The 17,423-nt window shown below is 48.5% G+C and overlaps 2 protein-coding genes across 6 annotated transcripts in view; one reads left to right on the top strand and one right to left on the bottom strand.

Moving 5' to 3' along the window:
- Nucleotides 1-5,850, bottom strand: part of CUTC (cutC copper transporter) — a 21,311-nt gene extending 15,461 nt beyond the window's left edge. Inside the window, exon 1 of one of the 4 annotated variants that reach the window (XM_043518649.1) lies at nucleotides 5,805-5,850. Coding sequence is in view for 2 of the 4 variants with exons in the window: in XM_038409893.2 (XP_038265821.1) it covers nucleotides 5,620-5,665 (46 nt within the window). In the remaining 2 variants the exon portion in view is untranslated. Of the gene's footprint in view, nucleotides 1-5,251; nucleotides 5,561-5,619; nucleotides 5,760-5,804 lie in introns of those variants that run through there. The other 3 variants (XM_038409893.2, XM_043518650.1, XM_043518648.1) reach the window with 3 other exon arrangements.
- On the top strand, nucleotides 5,647-17,423 carry LOC119858695 (cytochrome c oxidase assembly protein COX15 homolog). Of its 2 annotated transcripts, XM_043518647.1 has the most exons (8): nucleotides 5,934-6,009; nucleotides 7,910-8,032; nucleotides 8,336-8,522; nucleotides 8,876-9,043; nucleotides 15,023-15,104; nucleotides 15,497-15,651; nucleotides 16,563-16,676; nucleotides 17,041-17,423. In XM_043518647.1, exons 2-8 carry the CDS (start codon nucleotides 7,932-7,934, stop codon nucleotides 17,170-17,172), a joined length of 939 nt encoding a protein of 312 aa, XP_043374582.1. In that variant the 5' UTR covers nucleotides 5,934-6,009; nucleotides 7,910-7,931; the 3' UTR covers nucleotides 17,173-17,423. The 2 variants fall into 2 exon arrangements, with proteins under 2 accessions (XP_038265818.2, XP_043374582.1); XM_038409890.2 differs by lacking the exons at nucleotides 7,910-8,032; nucleotides 8,336-8,522; nucleotides 8,876-9,043 and adding an exon at nucleotides 6,160-6,335 and having other exon boundaries at nucleotides 5,647-6,009.

The following is a 17,423-nucleotide window of genomic DNA, read 5'->3' as shown; positions in this document are numbered from 1 at the left end:
CTACTTTGTAATGTCAAAGAACATAAACGGAAAGGAATCCCCAGGGCTTCCAAGCCCTGCTTCCCACCATAAGAACATAAGAGTGGCCATACTGGCTTAGACCAATGGTCCATCTAGCTCAGTATCCTGTCTTCTGACCAGGTGCTTCAGAGGGAATGAACAGAACAGGGCAATTATCAAGTGATCTATCCCCTCTCATCTAGTCCTAGCTTCTGCCAGTTGGAGGTTTAGGGGTTGTATCCTTGACCATCTTGGCTAATAGCCAGCGATGGATCTATCCTCCATGAATTTACATCACTCTTTTTTGAACCCACTTATACTTTTGGCCTTCACAATATCCCATAGCAACCAATTCCAAACGCTGATTGTGCGTTGTGTGAAGAAATACTTCCTTTTGTTTAAATCTGCTGCCTATTAATTTCATCAGGTGACATCTAGTTCTTGTATTATGTGATGGGGTAAATAACGTGTCCCTATTCACTTTCTCAACACCAGTCATGATTTTACAGACCTCTATCATATTCCCCTAGTCATCTCTTTTTTCAGATGAACAGTATCAGTCTGTTTGATCTCTCCTTATACACAAGCTGTTCCATACCTTTAATCATTTTTGTTGCCTTTCTCTGTACCCTCTCCAATTCGAATATATCCTTTTTGAGATGAGGCGACTAGAATGGCATGCAGTATTCAAGGTATGGGCCTACCATGGATTTATATAGGGACATGATATTTTCTGTTTTATTATCTATCCCTTTCCTAATGGTTCCTAACATTGTTAGCTTTTTTGAAGGCCGCTGCACACTGCTTGGATGTTTTCAGAGAACTCTCCACAGCGACTCCCAGATCTCTTTCTTGAGAGGTAACAGCTCATTTAGACCCCATCCTTTTCTAGGTACAGTGGGGATGATGTTTTCCAAGGGGCATCACTCTGGACTTATCAACACTGAATTTCATCCGCCATTGCTCAGTCACCCGTTTTTGTGAGAACCATTCGCAACTCTTCCTAGTCTGCTTTGGACTTAACTATCTTGAGTAGTTTTGTATCATCTGCCAATTTTGCCACCTCACAGTTTACTCCCTTTTCCAGATCATTTATGAACATGTTGAACAGCACTGGTCCCAGTACACATCCCTGGGGGAGTATGCTATTTAGCTGTCTCCATTTTGACAACTGACTTAACCTATCCTTTTGTTTCCTATCTTTTAACCAGTTACTGATCTATGAGAGGACCTTCCCTGCTTACTTTGCTTACGAGCCTTTGATGAGGGACCTTGTCAAAGGCTTTCTGAAAATCTAAGTACACTATATCCACTGGATCCCCCTGGTCCACATGCTTGTTGACAACTTGAAAGAATTCTAATAGATTGGTGAGTCATGATATCCCTGTGAGTCCTGGGATAAGCGAGCCCCCTTTACCGAGGGGGTGGAACCACAAAGCACAGGCCACAATTGAATTTTGGAACAACAAGTGCAAAAATAGGAATGAGAGTATGGGTGACAGTTTGGACATCAAGACTCCAGATAGGGGCACCAAGCAAAGAACCCAAGACAGTGCCCACTCTTCCTGAAAGGAGTTTAATGTCTGGTCTATACTAGAAAATTAAATCAACCCAGCTATGTCACTCAGGGGTGTGAAAAAGCCACACTCCAGAGTGACTTTGTTAAGCTGACCTAAATCCCCATGTAGACAGCACTAGGTCAATGGAAGAATCCTTCTGTTGACCTAGCTGCCGCCTCTTGGGGAGGTAGATTACCTGTGTCGATGGGAGAACCCCTCCTGTTGGGATAGGTAATGTCCACATTGAAGCACTGCAGCTGCACTGCTGTAGCATTTCAAGTGCAGACAAGCCCCAGGAATCAGCAGACATTGCCCTGAGGAACTCTGCTCGGAGATGTGATATGACAAGGGAACGGAAACAGGTCCCACAGTCACAGAGCACCTGCCATCAAGCTTTCTCCTGGTCTGGTGGCTGGCCACCTTGGCCAATACCAGGAGGAGGCTGATGAGGGAGTCTTGCAACTTTGTGGGATCATGGGTGGGGAGTGTGAGAATAAACAAGTGAGGGCAAAAGTGTAGCCAGAACCTCAGTTAGCGGTTCTGGAGGAGCTGCAAGAGGGGCTGTAGCCTGACACCCTCTACACAGTTGTGCACCAGGCCTCTGTATCATCTAAAGAGTAAGTGCAGCACCACCTAATCCCTTTGAAAAACGCATCCCCCAATTTGTTCTGGCATGAAAGGTACAAAAGCATGAGTCTGGCACCTGGTCCCTGTGCTGCATACCCTGCCTATTCCCTTGCTCCCCTGTGAACAAGTCTCTTCTTTCCCTGCACCTCCTTCAGGCTCCTCTACACAATGCCACTGGTTCACTTTATTCCATGCACATGTTGCCCAGCTGTCAGGTTCCTTTCTCCCATGAATATTCCTCAAACCACTCCCATTGGTGAGTCATGACAGTGGTTAGCAGCTCTAGATTTAAAACATTTATTAAGAGGATGTTAAAATAAAAAGAAAACAGCACAGAGTTTAAGCATAGAAGTTTCTGCTTATCAGGCAATAACATACAGATTATCAAGGGGTGCAAAGTTCGGTTTAGGATCGGATGGCGTAAGGAATACATAATCTGCAATATCCCCGACTGGGGGTAAAAGTTTAACAGGTCAAAGTAGAGACATTGAGATATGAGGGTATGTTGTTCATATAATGGTTATGTTCAGGTGTGGAGTATAATGAGTGGATACGATGATGAGGATGGATTGACCCTCATTTGGTGAGATTTAATGTCCAGTGAGTTTATGGTTCCAGTTCATATGGTCCAATGGAAAAGTCTCTTGGTCCCTTTCTAGTAGTTGATGCACGATGTCGTTCCGGCTCACACCTCCTGGTACTGTCGGTGGACGGTGATGTGTTCAATGTAGATGTCCCTGGACCATCGGATGGTGTCCGAGACCATGAAGTGACGCATGAGCCATGCGTAGCGTTGACCAATCCCACAGGTCCGCAGCACTCACTCGTTGCAGGGGTCCCAGGTGCGCAGGGGTCCCAGGCGCCCAGGGCTCCGATAATCAGGGCGTCCATCTGCACCTCATAGCCCTTCGCTCTCAGGGTGTCAGCCAGGGGGGTGTATTTTTCCAGCTTACGAGCTCGGGCTTCGCAGAAGGCTGGGGTCCTGTTCTCAAAGAAGAGCATGACGTCGACAAGGATGATCTTTTTCTGGGCCTCGTCGGTGATGACCACGTCAGGTCACAGCTGGCTGTCGGTACCGGGGATGGTGCAGTTCATGGTGACCTCCCCAGGTGTGGTGCGATGGCTTTCACCAGGCGGTTCTGGATGGCGTTGTGGTGCATCTGCCAGGCTCTGGAGTGGGGCTTGCAGCGGCACAGGATGTGGGGCAGGGTCTTGCTGGAGTATCCACATTTCCTGCAACGCTTGTCTCGGTTCCCGTGGCAGACGGCTCCGTTGAGTGGGACGCAGTGGAGTCGGGCACTATGGGTGCACCGCCAGTTGGTGGAACGGGTGAAGCCGCCCCAGGTGAGGAAGTGGTTGCTGGCTTCCCACTTGCTGGTCAGTTCGAAGGCTTTACCCTGGTCCGGTTTATGCTTCAGGGTTTCCATGTACAGTGAGTGGATGGCTGCCTTCAGGGTCCTCTCCAGCATGCCCCTGGCGCTTAGGGTGATGATGGTGTTGTCGTCGGACCTGATCTGCAGCACCAGGACTCCCAGCACTACTCACACGATTCCCAGCGGCAGCCGATGCACTTCCCCAGGCGATGCGTGGCGTTGCGAGCGCGGGACCACAATGAAGCGATGTCATACCCATCCTGTCTGAATTTGCCATCCGGGAAACCACTCAGGAAGGTGGCTATGTCTTGGTTGGAGGGGGCTTTGCCGATCCGATTTCCTTTTGCCTCTTGTATAGCAGTGGCCCCCAGTGGAGGCTGCTGGGCTGGTTCCGCCACCTCATTTCCTATCATTTTTACAAGCAACGATGGACCTGGGGATATCTGGATATATCACTGGCAGAAAGGTGGCCGCAATAGTGTCAATTCAGATATTTCTTGTGGGACAAATTTTGGTCCCCATCGCTCCCCAGCAAGGACCCTTTTCTGGTCCCTGCTTGTCCTCCCCCGGCTGTAGGGAGGACAAGCAGGTCTCCCTCAGATGCAGAGCCTCCTCTCTCTCTTACCCAAACTGCACATGAACTGGTGTCACCAGGAATCAAGTTCTCAAGAGGACGCTCCTATGCTCCACTGCACAGAAACAAACTGTGTGTGTGCCAGGCTGGAGCATCATTTGACCTAGCTGCCTCTTTGTCAAATATCAGTGATGTTGTGACCACACAACTGCTCTGGACCATTCTGATAACAGCTGTGCTGATTAAGTATGGGATCACTGCTTAAAAATGATCAGGCCAAGGCCCCCCAGCTCTGTGACCTATGGAACTTTAAGCAAGTGCAAAAATCTTGGGGATGGGGGTGCATTTGTCCCCCCACCTCGTCAGCCAGTGCCACTACAGCAGTATCATGTGACCTGTCAACTTCCCACCAACTACCAGCAGTTCCCCTGCAAGTTACTGTAGAAATGTTTTTAAATTCATGGAGGATAGGTCCATCAACAGCTATTAGTCAGGAGGGTCAGGAGTGTCTCTAGCCTGTTTGCCAGAAGCTAGGAATGGATCACGGGATGATTCCCTGTTCTGTTCATTCCCTCTAGGGCACCTGGCATTGGCCACTGTCAGCACTCCTATTCTTTTTGTGGATACAGACTAACACGGCTGCTACTTTGAAACCTGTCAGAAGACAGGATGCTGGGCTAGATGGACCCTTGCTCTAACCCAGTATGGCCATTCTTATGTTCTTGTCTGGTTATGGGTACTTTGTGGGTCACTTGGAAATAGCAAATGCATGAGAGAGAAAATTAACTCAGGTGATTGCTCTTACAGACGTTAAACAGAGCGCATGCCAGCATGCCCAGGGTGTCTGTGACCCTGACAGCAGCACGGGTTCTTCGTGACCAGAGGGGAAGTCCCAATACTCAGGGTTTTTTCAGAGATAGGTGCCTGTGGACCCCCGTGTTGCGATTTTTCACACCTGCTCCTGGCCACCCTATGCGTTCTGCAGCCTGGACTCACAGGGCCCGCTCCCCCCCAGCCCCGTTTATGTAACGAGCTGTGGTTTCTATGGCGGTTGGTGCGTGTTTTGTTTCAGCCGCGGGTCTAAAGCCCCGTTGCAGTACAAGACGGTCGCGTCTCACCCGCAGGCACCAGGACCCAACGCAGCGAGACGCTTTAGGAAGCCAGCGGGTGCGGCCCAGCCTGTGCTGGGGGCAGGAACCCCAGCCACGGGCACCAAGCGCAGCCCCACCGTCCAGCCTGCGCCTCCTGCCAGCCGCGGGGAGCCGCAGTGACTCCGAAGCGGTGCTACTCCCGTTCACACGCAGCCATGGCCGGCCCGGTCCCCGCAGCGCTCCGCAGGCTGCGGGCGCGGAGCTGACGCCAACCCGCCAAACGCAGGCCCAGCCGGGGCTCCGGCCGCCACCTCAATTTAGCTCCGCCCCCGGCTACAGCCGACGGTCGCAAGGATTTCCGGTCTCTGTTTCCGGTACAAGCTCCGCCCGCTCACTGGCATTTCCGGCTTCCAGGCCCCGTTTCCGGTCCCGTCTCTCCATGGTCAATTCACCCTCCGCCCCGCGGGCTCCGCAGGCGGCGGAACTGAGTCGCCGTGGTCACGTGTCCGGAAGGAAGCCCCGCCCCGCCCCATGTGACCCCGCCCCCGGTGATCGGGCCCCGCCCCGGACTCGCGCTCACCTGTCCTCCTCGCGCGCCCGGCGCGCCCTGCTCCCTGTCACGTGCTGGATTGTCATGGCGACGGCTAGGCGGGTCTGGAAATGCGGGCTTTGTTTCCGGGTCAGACGTCAGGGTGCTGCTTCCGGTCGTGCTCGTGATGCTGCGGGCGGCGCTGGGGAGTGCGCGGGTCCTCCTGGTACCTCGGCGCGCGGGCCCAGGGGCCCAGGTGAGGGAGCTGCTCTGCCCCCGCGCCCCTATCCCCGCCTGCCTGGGGCCGCCCGGCTGCGCTCATCCCCAGCGGGGCCGGGCCGGGCCGGGCCGGGCCGGGGCCCTGGGGTTGCTCGGGCCCCGCACTGACCTCCCCCCTCTCCCGCAGCGATGTCTCCGGTGGCGGCCGACGCAGCAGCGGCGCGCGGGGTCGGAAGTCGCTGCCCGTCCCGGGGCGGTGGCCCCGCCTGTGCCCGGCTCCGGCGCGGAGCGGCCCGTGGGGCTCTGGCTCCTGGGCTGCAGCGGCACGGTGGCCGGAGCTGTCGTGCTGGGCGGCGTGACCAGGTGAGAGCGGCCGGCGGCGTCTGCCTCTTCCCTGGCCAGAGACCAGTGACCCTGCCCGACCAGCGCTGCCCCAGGCCGCGCCTCGGGCCCTGCACGGCCCCTGCAGCGGCTCCTTCTGGCCAGGCCCCTCGTCCCCGCTCAGGGGGAATGTAAAAGTTTAATCGGTTAACGGTTAAACTCCGCCCGCGGTCCCAGCTGCCAGCCCCGCGCAGAGTCCATGGGGACCCCGGGGGCGGGCAGCGGAGCCCCGCCTAAAATGTGGGGATGCTACATTCCCCCACCCCACCGCACCCCCTAGTTCCCCGATTAAATGTTTAAACGTGTAACCAATAGAATTTTAATTGGTTACATGAGTATTGTTTTTACACATTATTTATATCCCTACTTCTCATCCATACAAAGTGCTGCTGAAAATACTATCGACCTACTTCCAGCCCTCCTTCAGCTTCCTGCGTTGCCATCTCTTCCCTGTGTGCCACGTTAACCTGCTTTTCTTAAAGGCCCCTTGCCACCCCATCCCAACTGACCTGCGTGGTTTCTCATGCCTTCCACTGAAGCATATGGCTTTGGGGATGCTGAGACAGTGCTGAGCCAGATAGAACCCTGATCTTGTCCTTTGCAGCAATACCTTTCATTGACTGCCTTCCCATTACACCTTCATGTCCTCCTCCTGATCCCACCTCCAAGTCTTTTTCCCACACTTCCCTGGGTACCTGGGATACTGACCTGCTTCTCCAAAGCTCCATGCTCTCCTCTAAATTTCTGCACCTTTTATGACATTTTCCCTTCCTCCAGAAGTGCTAAGGAATTGATGAGAGGATATCGTAGAACACTGACTGCATCCAGGCAGACAAATGGATGAAGGAACTTTAACAAGTCAGATGCTTAAAATTCACCATTCTCTCATTGCCTTTTCTTTGGCATCCATTCACATCTCCTTTATTTGTATGGTGTCTTTATTTGTACGGTGTCTGCAATCTGTGGAGAGAACCTTGTTTTCATACGTGTCTGTATACTACCACGCAGCTAGTGCTATACAAACAATAAATACCCCCCGTCTTGTCTGAACTGTTTTGAATCTACAGCGTTCTATTGTATGTGGCTAGTCACTTATTTCTTCTCCCCAAAATGCGTAGTGTCTTACTGGTCCCTTTCCTTCTCCATCAGTAAGCTCATCCACTCCTTAATGGTGGGCTTCCTGTAGGGACAGGAGGCTTCTGGCACAGACGCTGATCATCTCTGTAAAAGAAATTGATCTTTATTGCAGCCTCATTCTTCACCTATGCAGGGCTAAAAGGTGTCAGTTATGAGGACAACACCCTTCCCACTAGATATGTTGGGGGCTTCCAGGCAGGTCTTCTCTGTATTGCACTGCCTCCAACTTCGGTTTGTTGTACCCACCTTTGGCTAGTATGTGCCTGATAACTTTTCTGGCCTAGTTCATAGGATACTTCCTCCCCATCACCTTTGCTGCTGAGGAGAGGCTGCAGTTCATCTGAGGAAATGTGCCAGTGCTCTCCTTATTTTGGTTAAGGAGCGAGTGAGTCACATCTGTGTGTGTCTGTCCTTCCTAGGCTGACGGAGTCTGGGCTCTCCATGGTTGATTGGCACCTAGTGAGGGAGATGAAGCCCCCACGGACACAGCAGGAATGGGAGGCTGAGTTCCAAAAATACCAGCAGTTTCCAGAATTTAAAATGTGAGTGCTGCAGGTTCCAGGTAGAAGGACTGGGATGGGACAGGGAATCCTTCCCTTTGTGTTCACAGAGCCCAGACTGACTGTAAGTCAGCATCACAAGCCTCTTTCTTTCTATAGGAATGGACTAGCACCAATAAGGGGCACTCAATACATAGCTGAGCAGGATCCAAAGGTGGCTTTGGTGCTCATCTTGGTGCTCATCCAAGGTGAAGAAAACCCCTGTGAAATTGGGAGTGTGAAGGAGGCCACTGTTCCATACCAAGGAGTTTCTTGCTTATTCTTCTGCTCTGCCTTTTCCTACAGCCTGAATCATGACATGACATTGAGAGAGTTCAAGTTCATCTGGTACATGGAGTATTCGCATCGTATGTGGGGTCGGGTTGTAGGCTTGGCCTACGTTCTACCTGCTGTCTACTTCTGGAGAAAAGGCTGGCTCAGCTACCCCATGAAGGGACGTGTCCTTGCCCTCTGTGGGCTTGTCTGCTTCCAGGTATGGGAGCTCTGCAGCTGCTGGGATATGTAGTACTGGCTCTAGGGGCTTCTGGGGGATGATGATGTGCAGTGGTGATGCCTAACTGCAAGTATTTCTTAGTGGTGGGCTGAGACTATGGCATCTGTGAAGGCTTTGGATGGTGATACTGATGTGGAAGCATGGTTATTGTACAGCTAACACCTGTATTATGTTTAAGATCAGTGCTGGAATGGATAGCTCTCTCTCCTTCTCTTTACCATGTTGAAATTTACATGAAGGTGGGTTCTTCGTTTCTCCCAGCTGAGGCTATGGAAGGGGGTTAGGTTTTGCCCCTCAGTAGTTCTCATGTTATCTCTTCGGTCCTTTGGCAGGGACTGCTAGGGTGGTACATGGTGAAGAGTGGATTGGAAGAGAAGCCAGATTCTCATGACATCCCTCGAGTCAGTCAGTACCGTCTAGCAGCACATCTAGGCTCTGCACTGGTTCTGTACTGTGCTAGCCTGTGGAGTGGATTGTCCCTGCTGCTCCCGCAACACAAAGTAAGTGGTCCATGTGTAGTATACAGGGAGTGCAGGAAAATAGTGTTGGTGCAAGAATCTGGGGGATGGATGGGTAGTTGGGGTTCCAACGCTTCTTGGAATATCTTTGTTTTAATGAGGATCTTTAAGGAGTAGGGAAGGTGAAAGGTAATAGCACAGCCCTCACATCTCTGCTTCTGGCTTACCTTTGATCTGACCAAGTACATTGCAAAACACTCTGTTGCATAGAATGACTAACTGTGGGGTAATTTCCTTCAGCATCCCAGTCCATCCTGATTCACAGTGATGACTCACCCTTCTCTTGCTCCCAGCACCCATTCACTGGGACATGTGGCTAACAGAAGATAGTTCTGAGTTCTTTGGCTTAGACGCTTTGTTCCATTAAGGAGGAAGTCAAGAAAAGGCACTGGGGTATCCCCAGAGTCAGAATATTTGGCCCGGGAAGCAGGGGATTGCCTTGCATCAGGTTTGGATCAAGTGCTGGGGCACTGTTCCAGTAATTTTCTGCTGGCCCCACCGGTTTCTGTAGGATTAAAGATTTCTCAAGTAAATAAAAGGCTAGTTGTTGTGGTTGCAAAGAACCACCTGAATGTGACTCTGCTGAGCTGCTGTTCCTGAGCCCGAGCCAGACAAAAAAATACAACCAAGCATAGTCCCTAACACACCTACTGGAACCATTCCCTGACTTGTATTTGATCTGCATGACTTTAGTGGTGTGTGTGTGAAGTGTTCTGCATTTAGATGCCTATGCTTAATGAGAGCCTTGAAATGGTCTCTGTTAAGCTTTGAAATCACGCCTCTGGATGGGAAAGGAGTAAGTCCCTACCGTCACTTCTGATGTGGCTTGTTTGGAGACAGATTCTTTCTGAGCTAGGCAATTTGACAGTGGAAAAAGAGAAACTTCCTTTTTTCAGTGAATATTTACAATCTGAAGGCAGTCAGAGGTTAAGGAACATCCAGAGCATGGGAAGGGATCCCTGACCATGATGGCTAATAGTCACTGATGGACCTATTCTCCATTAATTTATCTAATTCTTTTTTAACCCACTTATACTTTTGGCCTTCACAACTTCCCATAACAAGTTCCACAGGTTGACTTTGCATTATGTGAAGCAGTACTTCATGCTGCCTATTGATTTCATTTCAGTTCTCGGTTTATGTGAAGAGGTAAATAACGCTTCCTTATCACTTTCTCCATGTTGTTCATAGTTTTATGGACCTCTATCATATTCCCCCAGCCCTTACTCATCTCTGTTATAAGATAAACAGTCCCAGTCTTTTTAATCTCTCCTTATATGGAAGCTGTTTCATACCCCGAATCATTTTTGTTGCCCTCCTCTGTACTTTTTCCAATTCTAATATATCATTTTTGAGATGGGGCAACCAGAACGGCACACAGTATTCAAGGTGTGGACGTACCATAGATTTATATGTTGGCATTATGATCTTTTCTGTCTTATTATGTATTTCTTTCCTAATTATTTCTAATATTCTGTTAGCTTTTTTGACTGCCACTGCACACTGAACAGATATTTTCAGAGAACTATCCATGATGTCTGCAAGATCTTAAGTGGTAACAGCTAATTTAGGCCCCATCGGTAGGTATATATAGTTCAGATTATTTTTTCCAGTGTGCATTAGTTTGCATTATTAATGCTGAATTTCTGTTTCCCAGTCACCTAGCTTTGTGAGATCCCTGTGTAACTCTTTGCAGCCTGCTTTGGACTTCACTATCTTGATAATTTTGTATCATCTGCAAACTTGGCCACCTCTCTATTTACCCTTTTTCCAAATCACCTATGAATATGTTGAACAGCACTGGATATCTTTGGGGAGACCCTGCTATTTACCTCTTTCCATTGTGAAAATGGACCATTTATTCCTACCCTTTGTTTCCTATCTTTCAACCAGCTTCTGATCTATGATACAACCTTCCTTCTTACCCTAGGACTGCTTACTTTGCTTAAGAGCCTTTGGTGTGGGACCTTCTCAAAGGTTTTCTGAATGTCCAAGTACTCTATCCACTGGATCACTCATGTCCACGTGCTTGTTGAGCCCCTCAAAGAATTCTAACAAATTGATGATGCATGATTTCCCTTTACAAAAGCCATGTTGACTCTTCCCCAACATATTGTGTCTGATAATTATGTTCTTTACTATAGTTTCAACCAGTTTGCCTGGTATTGACATTAGGCTTCCTGGCCTGTTATTACCAGGAGTGCGCCTCTGGGGCCTTTTTAAAAATCAGCCTTCCCTTAGCTACCTTCCAGTTATCTGATACAGTGGATGATTTAAGTGACAATTACACACTACAGTTAGTAGTTCTGCAATTTCATATTGGAGTTCTGTCAGAACTCTTGAGTGAATGCCATTTGGTTCTAATGATTTATTACTGTTTAATGTATCAGTTTCTTCCAAAACCACTGAGTAGTTATCACTGGTTCACAGTCAAGCTGGAAGGGGATATTGAGTGGGGTCCTGCAGGGATCAGTTCTGGGTCCAGTTCTGTTCAATTATGTTGTCAGTGATTTAGATAATGGCATGGAGAGTACAACTTAAATTTTTGGACGAAACCAAGCTGGGAGGGGTTGCAAGTTCTTTGGAGGATAGGTTAAATTCAAAATGATCTGGACAAGCTGGGGAAATGGACTGAAATAAATAGGATGAAATTCAATAAGGACAGATGCAAAGTATTCCCCTTAAGAAGGAACAATCAGTTGCACACATACAAAATGGGAAGTGACTGTCTAGGAAGGAGTACTGCGGAAAGGGATCTGGGGGTCATAGTGGATCACAAACTAAATATGAGTCAACAGTATAACTCTATTGCAAAAAAAAGCAAACATAATTTTGGGATGTATTAGCAGGAGTCTTGTAAGCAAGACACAAAAAGTAATTCTTCCGCTCTACTCCACACTGGTTAGGCCTCAACTGAGGTATTGTGTCCAGTTCTGGGCACCACATTTCAGGAAAGATGTGGACATATTGGAGAAAGTCCAAAGAAGAGTGACAAAAATTATTAAAGGTCTAGAAAACATATCTAGTAAGATTGAAAAAATTGGGTTTGTTTAGTCTGGAGGAGAGAAGATTGAGAGGGGACATAAGTTTTCAAGTACATAAAAAGTTGTTACTATGAGGAGGGAGAAAGAAGAACAATTTTAAGCTCAGAGGTTAGGACAAGAAGCAATGGGCTTAAATTGCAGCAAAGCCAGTTTAGATTGGATATTAAGAAAAAAACCTTCTGTCAGTGTAGTTAAGCACTGGAATAAATTGTCTAGGGAGGTTGTGGAATCTCCGTCATTGAAGATTTTTTTTAAGAGCAGGTTAGACAAAACGCCTATCAAGGATGGTCTAGATAAGGGGTGGCCAAACTTACTACCCTCCGAGCCGCATATGACAATCTTCAGAAGTTCGAGAGCTGGGGTGCACCTGCCAGGGCTCGGGGCTTCAGCCTTGCAGGGAGGGGGATCTTGGGGCTTCAACCTCACGGGAGGTGCCTGCTAGGGCGTGGGGCTGATGCCCTGAGCCCCAGCAGGCATGCGCCACAGGGCTGAAGCCCTCAGACACCCCTCCCTAGTGGGCAGAAGCCAGAGGTGGCGGGGACATCATGTACACCCTCCAGATTTTTGCCAGGGTTTGCTGGCCCCACTCAGTCACATGGTGCCACTGGACTCCTTCCCTGCCTGTGGCAGGTTCTGGAGCTGGCAAGCTGGGTAGGGACTGTAGGGAGAGGCAGCGGCAAACATCTGAGAGCTGCAGGAGACCTGCTGCCTCTCCCCACAGAGCTAAAGCAGTGGCCTCTCCCTGCAGCTCCCAGCTGTTTGCCATTTCATCTCCATGGGGAGCTAGCACCTGGGAGCTGCAGGGTGGCACTGCTGAGGGGAAGAGGGGGGCATGCCTGGGGGACATGACTCAAGCTGTTGGGGAGGGCCCGAGCCTTTCAATTTTGCTGCCTCCTCTCATCTCTGGCAGATGCCTCTAACTCCACCACCCCACTGCAGGGCAGAAGCCCTGAGCTCCTTCCCCCCCCCCCCCCCCAGTCTGGTAGACTGAGAATGGGGGAGCTCCACGAGCCACACTTTAATGGTAAAAAAGCTGCATATGGCTCACAAGCTGCAGTTTGGCGACCCCTGGCCTAGGTAATACTGAGTCCTGCCATGAGTGCAGGGGACTGGACTAGATGACCTCACAAGGTCCTTTCCAGTCCTGTGATTCTGTTATTCTAAAACCATCTCTATTGACAACTCAGTCTGGGACGGTTTCTCAGATTTGTCACCCAGAAAGAATGGCTCAGGTATGGGAATCTCCCTCGCATCTTCTGCAGTGAAGGCCAATGCAAAGAATCCATTTTGTTTGTCTGCAAAGCCTTTATCTTTCTTGAGTGCTCCTTTAACACCTTGAATGTCTAGTGGCCCCACTGATTGTTTGTCAGGCTTCCTGCCTTTGATATACTTAAAACATTTTTGCTGTTAGTTTTTGTCTTTTGCTGGTTGCTTTTCAAATTTTTTTTTTTTTTGGCCTGCCTAATTATTCTTTTATGCTTGACTTACCAGAGTTTGTTCCTTTCTATTTTCCTCAGTAGGATTTGACTTCTAGTTTTTAAAGGACATCTTTTAGCCTCTAACCACATCTTTTACTTGCTGTTTAGCCGTGGTGGCATTTTTTGGGGTCATCTTACTATTTATTTTTAATTTTTATGTGAGGTACGTGTTTAGTTTGAGCCTCTATTATGCTGTTTAAGTACTTTCTATGTAGCTTACAGGTATTTCACCTTGGGATTGTTCCTTTTAATTTCCATTTAACTAGCTTCCTCATTTTTGTGTAGTTCCCCTCTTTGAAGTTAAATGCTGCTGTGGGGGATTTCTTTGGTATCTCCCCAGCCCCCTTCCCACAAGGATGTTAAATTGAATTACATTACGGTCAAGTGGTTCAGCTTTATTCACCTCTTGGAGCAGATTCTGTGCTCCACTTAAGACTGAATGAAGAATTGCTTCTCCCTTTTTTTGGATTCCAGGACTAGTTGCTCCAGAAAGCAGTCATTAATAATATCTAGAAATTTTATTTATGCATCCCGTTCTAAGGTGATACATATTCAGCCAATATGGGGATAACTGAAATCCCCCATTACTGGGCTTTCTCTTTTTTTTGTAGCCTCTCTATTCTCCCTGAGCATTTCACAATCACTTTCCCATCCTGGTCAGGTAGTCAGTAGTATATTCCTACTGCTATGCTCATATTATTCAAACATGGAATTTCTATTCATAGGCATTCTGTAGTACAGTTTGATTCATTTAAGATTTTTACTATATTTGGCTCTCTGCTTTGTTTCATGTATAGTGCCACTCCCTCACCAGCACTACCTACTCTGTCATTCCTGTATATTTGTACTCTGGTATTGCCGTGTCCCTTTAATTATCATTGTTCCACCACATTTCTGTGATGTCTATTGTATCAGTATCCTCATTTAATATCAGGCACTCAAGTTCATCCATCTTAATATTTAAACTTCCAGCATTTGTATACAAGCACTTACAAAATTTGTAAATATTTGTCTGCCTTCCTATGATGTAATTGAATGGGTCTTTTTCATTTGACTGTTTCTCTTCAGTTCCTGTGTTTTTAACAACTTCTATCATCTTCTCTTTACTAGGATATACATATTCCCTTTAATAAATCTTCTCCTTAAGGGGTGTGTCTGTCCAAAACGTGGGCTCCTTCACACCATTGATCATTGTGTCCTGTTGCTATGAAAAGGAAGCAATTAGTGATCTCTTTAATCACAGACATTTCCCCTTTTACAAGTTGGCTGCAAGAAGTTTATTCACAAGCTGCCTCACTCTTTTTGTGTTTCTGCACTGGGGGAACTTTCCTCACCTGGTGCAGCAAGCTCGCCCCATCAGGAGCATCTGTGTCCAGTCTCTTGCAAGGCCCCTGGGAAGTTTTTTTTCTGTAGCTCTTTTTGTGGCTTGTGTTTTACAGTTACCTGAAACCTATCAGCTCCTCCGTCTGAGACGATTTGCTCATGGGACAGCAGCTCTCATCTTCCTCACTGCTCTCTCAGGTAAGGGCCTCTCCCACTGTGAGCCTGCTTCCTTTGTGACCCTGCCTGCCCTTCCACTCTCCTGAGGGGGTGGAATATAGCAGACCCCTCCTCCCACCCAAGAAGTTTCATGTCCCATGGGGGTTTAGCTCCTTTCACATGTACAGGCACCTTAGAATTGCCTTTGACAGTCCCAGACAGAGCAGCTGGAACATCTCCTCCTGCAGGGCAGACTGTGTAACGGAGCATCATTGTCTGATCACCAATGTGTTGCTGTGGGAGAAGGAATATAAATCAGGTTGCTGTGCCCTCAAACCCAATTCCAAGCTTGCCTAACTCTAGAGGCTAGTCTGGTGTGTCACCTGCCTTGTCCCTGGTATGTTAGTCCCTAACTCTCTTCTCTGGAATTTTAGGTGCCTTTGTAGCAGGACTGGATGCAGGCCTTGTGTACAACTCCTTCCCCAAGATGGGAGAGCGCTGGATCCCAGATGATCTCCTCTCCTTCTCCCCAGTGCTGAAGAATATCTTTGAGAATCCCACTACTGTGCAGTTTAATCACAGGATATTGGTAAGTGCCACCCAGCCTCTTCTGGGGACCATGCCATCCTGTCATTGCTTTCCTTTCATTGGCCTCCTAAAGTCAGACTGCTCACTCTCAGGCTGCCTCCCACAGTGAGTGAGGATGAACTTCAGGGCATCATATGCAAGGTTCCTACTCCTGGGAACTCATTACCTTCAAAAGGAGGAAGCATGGTCTCTTAGCTGGCATGAATCTCCTCTTTGTCTGTGAGGTACTCTCACTTGCTGGAGGAGTTGTGGTCTTACTTCCACACCTGGCTTCCCTCCAGAAGGGACATGTTGGGAACAAAAGAGCCCTTCCCCCTGTGTGCCTCAGTTTCCCCAATCTGTAAATTGGGGATAAAGATACCAGGCTCCTTCGTAAAGTGTTCTGAGAACCCTGGATGAAATAACATTTGGATATCTGTAAAGGATTGGATATTGTACATCAGGGAACCCTTTACTTAAATGCCTTAACACTCAGAATGCTGTACAACTGCAAAGCTCTGTGCAAATACTACCTCAGCTAGCTGCTTGAGCAAGCTCATATGAATGTTTTTAGTATCCATGATGTCATGGACTGAACTGCAATTGAGACCACAGACTGAGAGGGGAATACAAATGAGTGCCTTGAGTTGGGATGGGTGTTGTGGAGTGACACAATGGTTAGAGTTAGGTCTGGTGTTACTGAACACCTTCACTGATGTGCTTGAGGTGGCATCTGACACTAGCTAATAATATGTTTGTGAAATGTAATGGTGCCCCATAAAACTTCATCATTTTGCTCTGTGGAAAATGCAGCCAAACAAGTATGTGATAATCTCCTTCCAGCCTCCATGTTAGTTGTTGTGTGGGGTTCCTCACCCCTGCCCTTCCCACACCCACTTCCCTCAAGTAATTGCTAGCTTCTTCCACCTCTAGGGGATCACCTCAGTCACTGCCATCACAGCACTATATCTCCTTTCTCGGAAGATCCCCCTACCACGCAGGACCAAGATTGCCGTGGCTTCCTTAATTGCTGTGGCATATATGCAGGTACTGTCTCCTTTTCTCTCCTAGCGCTAAGCTGCTGTGTCACATTCAGCAGAAGTACGTTTAGCTACCCAGAACTGGCATGTGGAGCTAAAGAGTCTGTGGGAAAGTGAAGTATGGCAATAGCTGAGGGGCGGAGGCTGTGCAGGTCAAGGTACCTGTGGCAGTCTGTGCTATATATGAGGGCGGGAAGTCTGGGTCTTGATGATTTTATTTCTGGAGCCTCTCCCTCTCCCAGTGGGTAGGGTTGTGATTGGGAATGTGAAGGTTGCTGGAAATGTTTTGACAGGCACACCCCGTGGAGTGCTTTAGAACATCAGTGTTGAATCAGCTGTTGCTCTTCTCACTCCTGGGTGCTTCTTGACAGGTGGGCCTGGGCATCAGCACCCTTCTACTGTATGTCCCAACTCCTCTGGCTGCCACTCACCAGTCAGGATCCCTGGCACTGCTCACTGTGGCTCTGTGGCTTATGAATGAACTACGTCGGGTCCCAAAATAGCCTGGCTTCAACTGTGCTCTCCAAGGATATCTAGTTCTTTTCCACACTGCACTGATGTAGATGCTCTGGCTGATTGCTTTCTTTTGTGGTGACTTGCTGGGGTTCAAAGGGTCTCTGAGTGGGGAGTTCTGCAAGCCTGAATTTAGACTGACCAGTATTTGCTGGTCTGTTTACTGGGACAACTTCTTAACTGTAAGATCATGTGCACTTTTGATTGTAAACTTTGTAACATAAATTAATTTGTTTATTAA

Source organism: Dermochelys coriacea, chromosome 7, assembly GCF_009764565.3.
Source record: "Dermochelys coriacea isolate rDerCor1 chromosome 7, rDerCor1.pri.v4, whole genome shotgun sequence".
Taxonomy (NCBI): Eukaryota; Metazoa; Chordata; order Testudines; family Dermochelyidae; genus Dermochelys; species Dermochelys coriacea.
This window is presented reverse-complemented; position numbering and strand designations above follow the sequence as displayed.